Source organism: Leptonychotes weddellii, chromosome 12 (assembly GCF_054177405.1).
Source record: "Leptonychotes weddellii isolate Sample4059 chromosome 12, ASM5417740v2, whole genome shotgun sequence".
Taxonomy (NCBI): domain Eukaryota; kingdom Metazoa; phylum Chordata; class Mammalia; order Carnivora; family Phocidae; genus Leptonychotes; species Leptonychotes weddellii.
The window spans coordinates 20,850,889-20,851,565 of record NC_138380.1 but is presented as its reverse complement, the minus strand read 5'-3'; the positions used below and the strand labels follow the sequence as shown (position 1 = coordinate 20,851,565).

The window sequence follows — 677 nt, the reverse complement described above, 5'->3', positions numbered from 1 at the left end:
CCCCCCCCCCCCCCACGGAAGGCCAGACACAGATTCAAAGTCAGCTCCCATAGCGGGCCTGCCCCCCCTCCCCCCCGCTTTCTCAAGACAAATAATTAACTTCAGACTCCCAGATTCCAGGGCAGCCTCTCCCCCACCGCTGCCTGCAGGAATTCCTCCCGAGCCATTGCAGGAAGCACCCCCCCCCCGCCCCGGGCCCCAGGCCCCAGCCTCCGTGCGCGCCCCCACGCGGGCTCCTCCACCGACGGGGAGGACTCAGGCTGGCCCGGGAGGCGCTTGCACCCCGCGGCGGGAGGTCGGGAGAGGCAGCCTGGCCCCAGCTCCTTCCCTGGGGCTGGGCTGAGTGAGAAAACGGGGTCCCGCCGGGCCGCCCCCGAGCCTTCGGCGCCCCCACTTACCTCCGCCGGTCGCCGAGACCAGGGCCAGGCTGATGAGCTGCAGGACGAGGGGCAGCGGAGCGGCCCGGGGCCCCGCCATGCTCGCTCCGCCTCGCTGTCTGTGGTCGCAGCTCCGCAGGCGCTGGGGGAGGCGGGGTGGGGACACACCAGGCCGCCTCCCACCCAGTCTTTGTTCAGGGAGCGCTTCTGGAGTCTGTCAACCCGCCCGGGGGCGCGCGCCTCGCCGATGGGCACCTCGAGCCCAGCGCCGTCCTGACCCCAGCCCTGTGGTAGAGGGCA

General features: G+C 72.4%; 1 protein-coding gene across 1 annotated transcript in view; it reads right to left on the bottom strand.

Moving 5' to 3' along the window:
- Positions 1–477, bottom strand: part of KCP (kielin cysteine rich BMP regulator) — a 22,674-nt gene extending 22,197 nt beyond the window's left edge. The window contains 1 exon segment of the mRNA XM_081800911.1: positions 399–477. Within this exon segment, the coding sequence (XP_081657037.1) occupies positions 399–477 (79 nt within the window).
- Between the last annotated feature and the right edge of the window lie 200 nt (positions 478–677).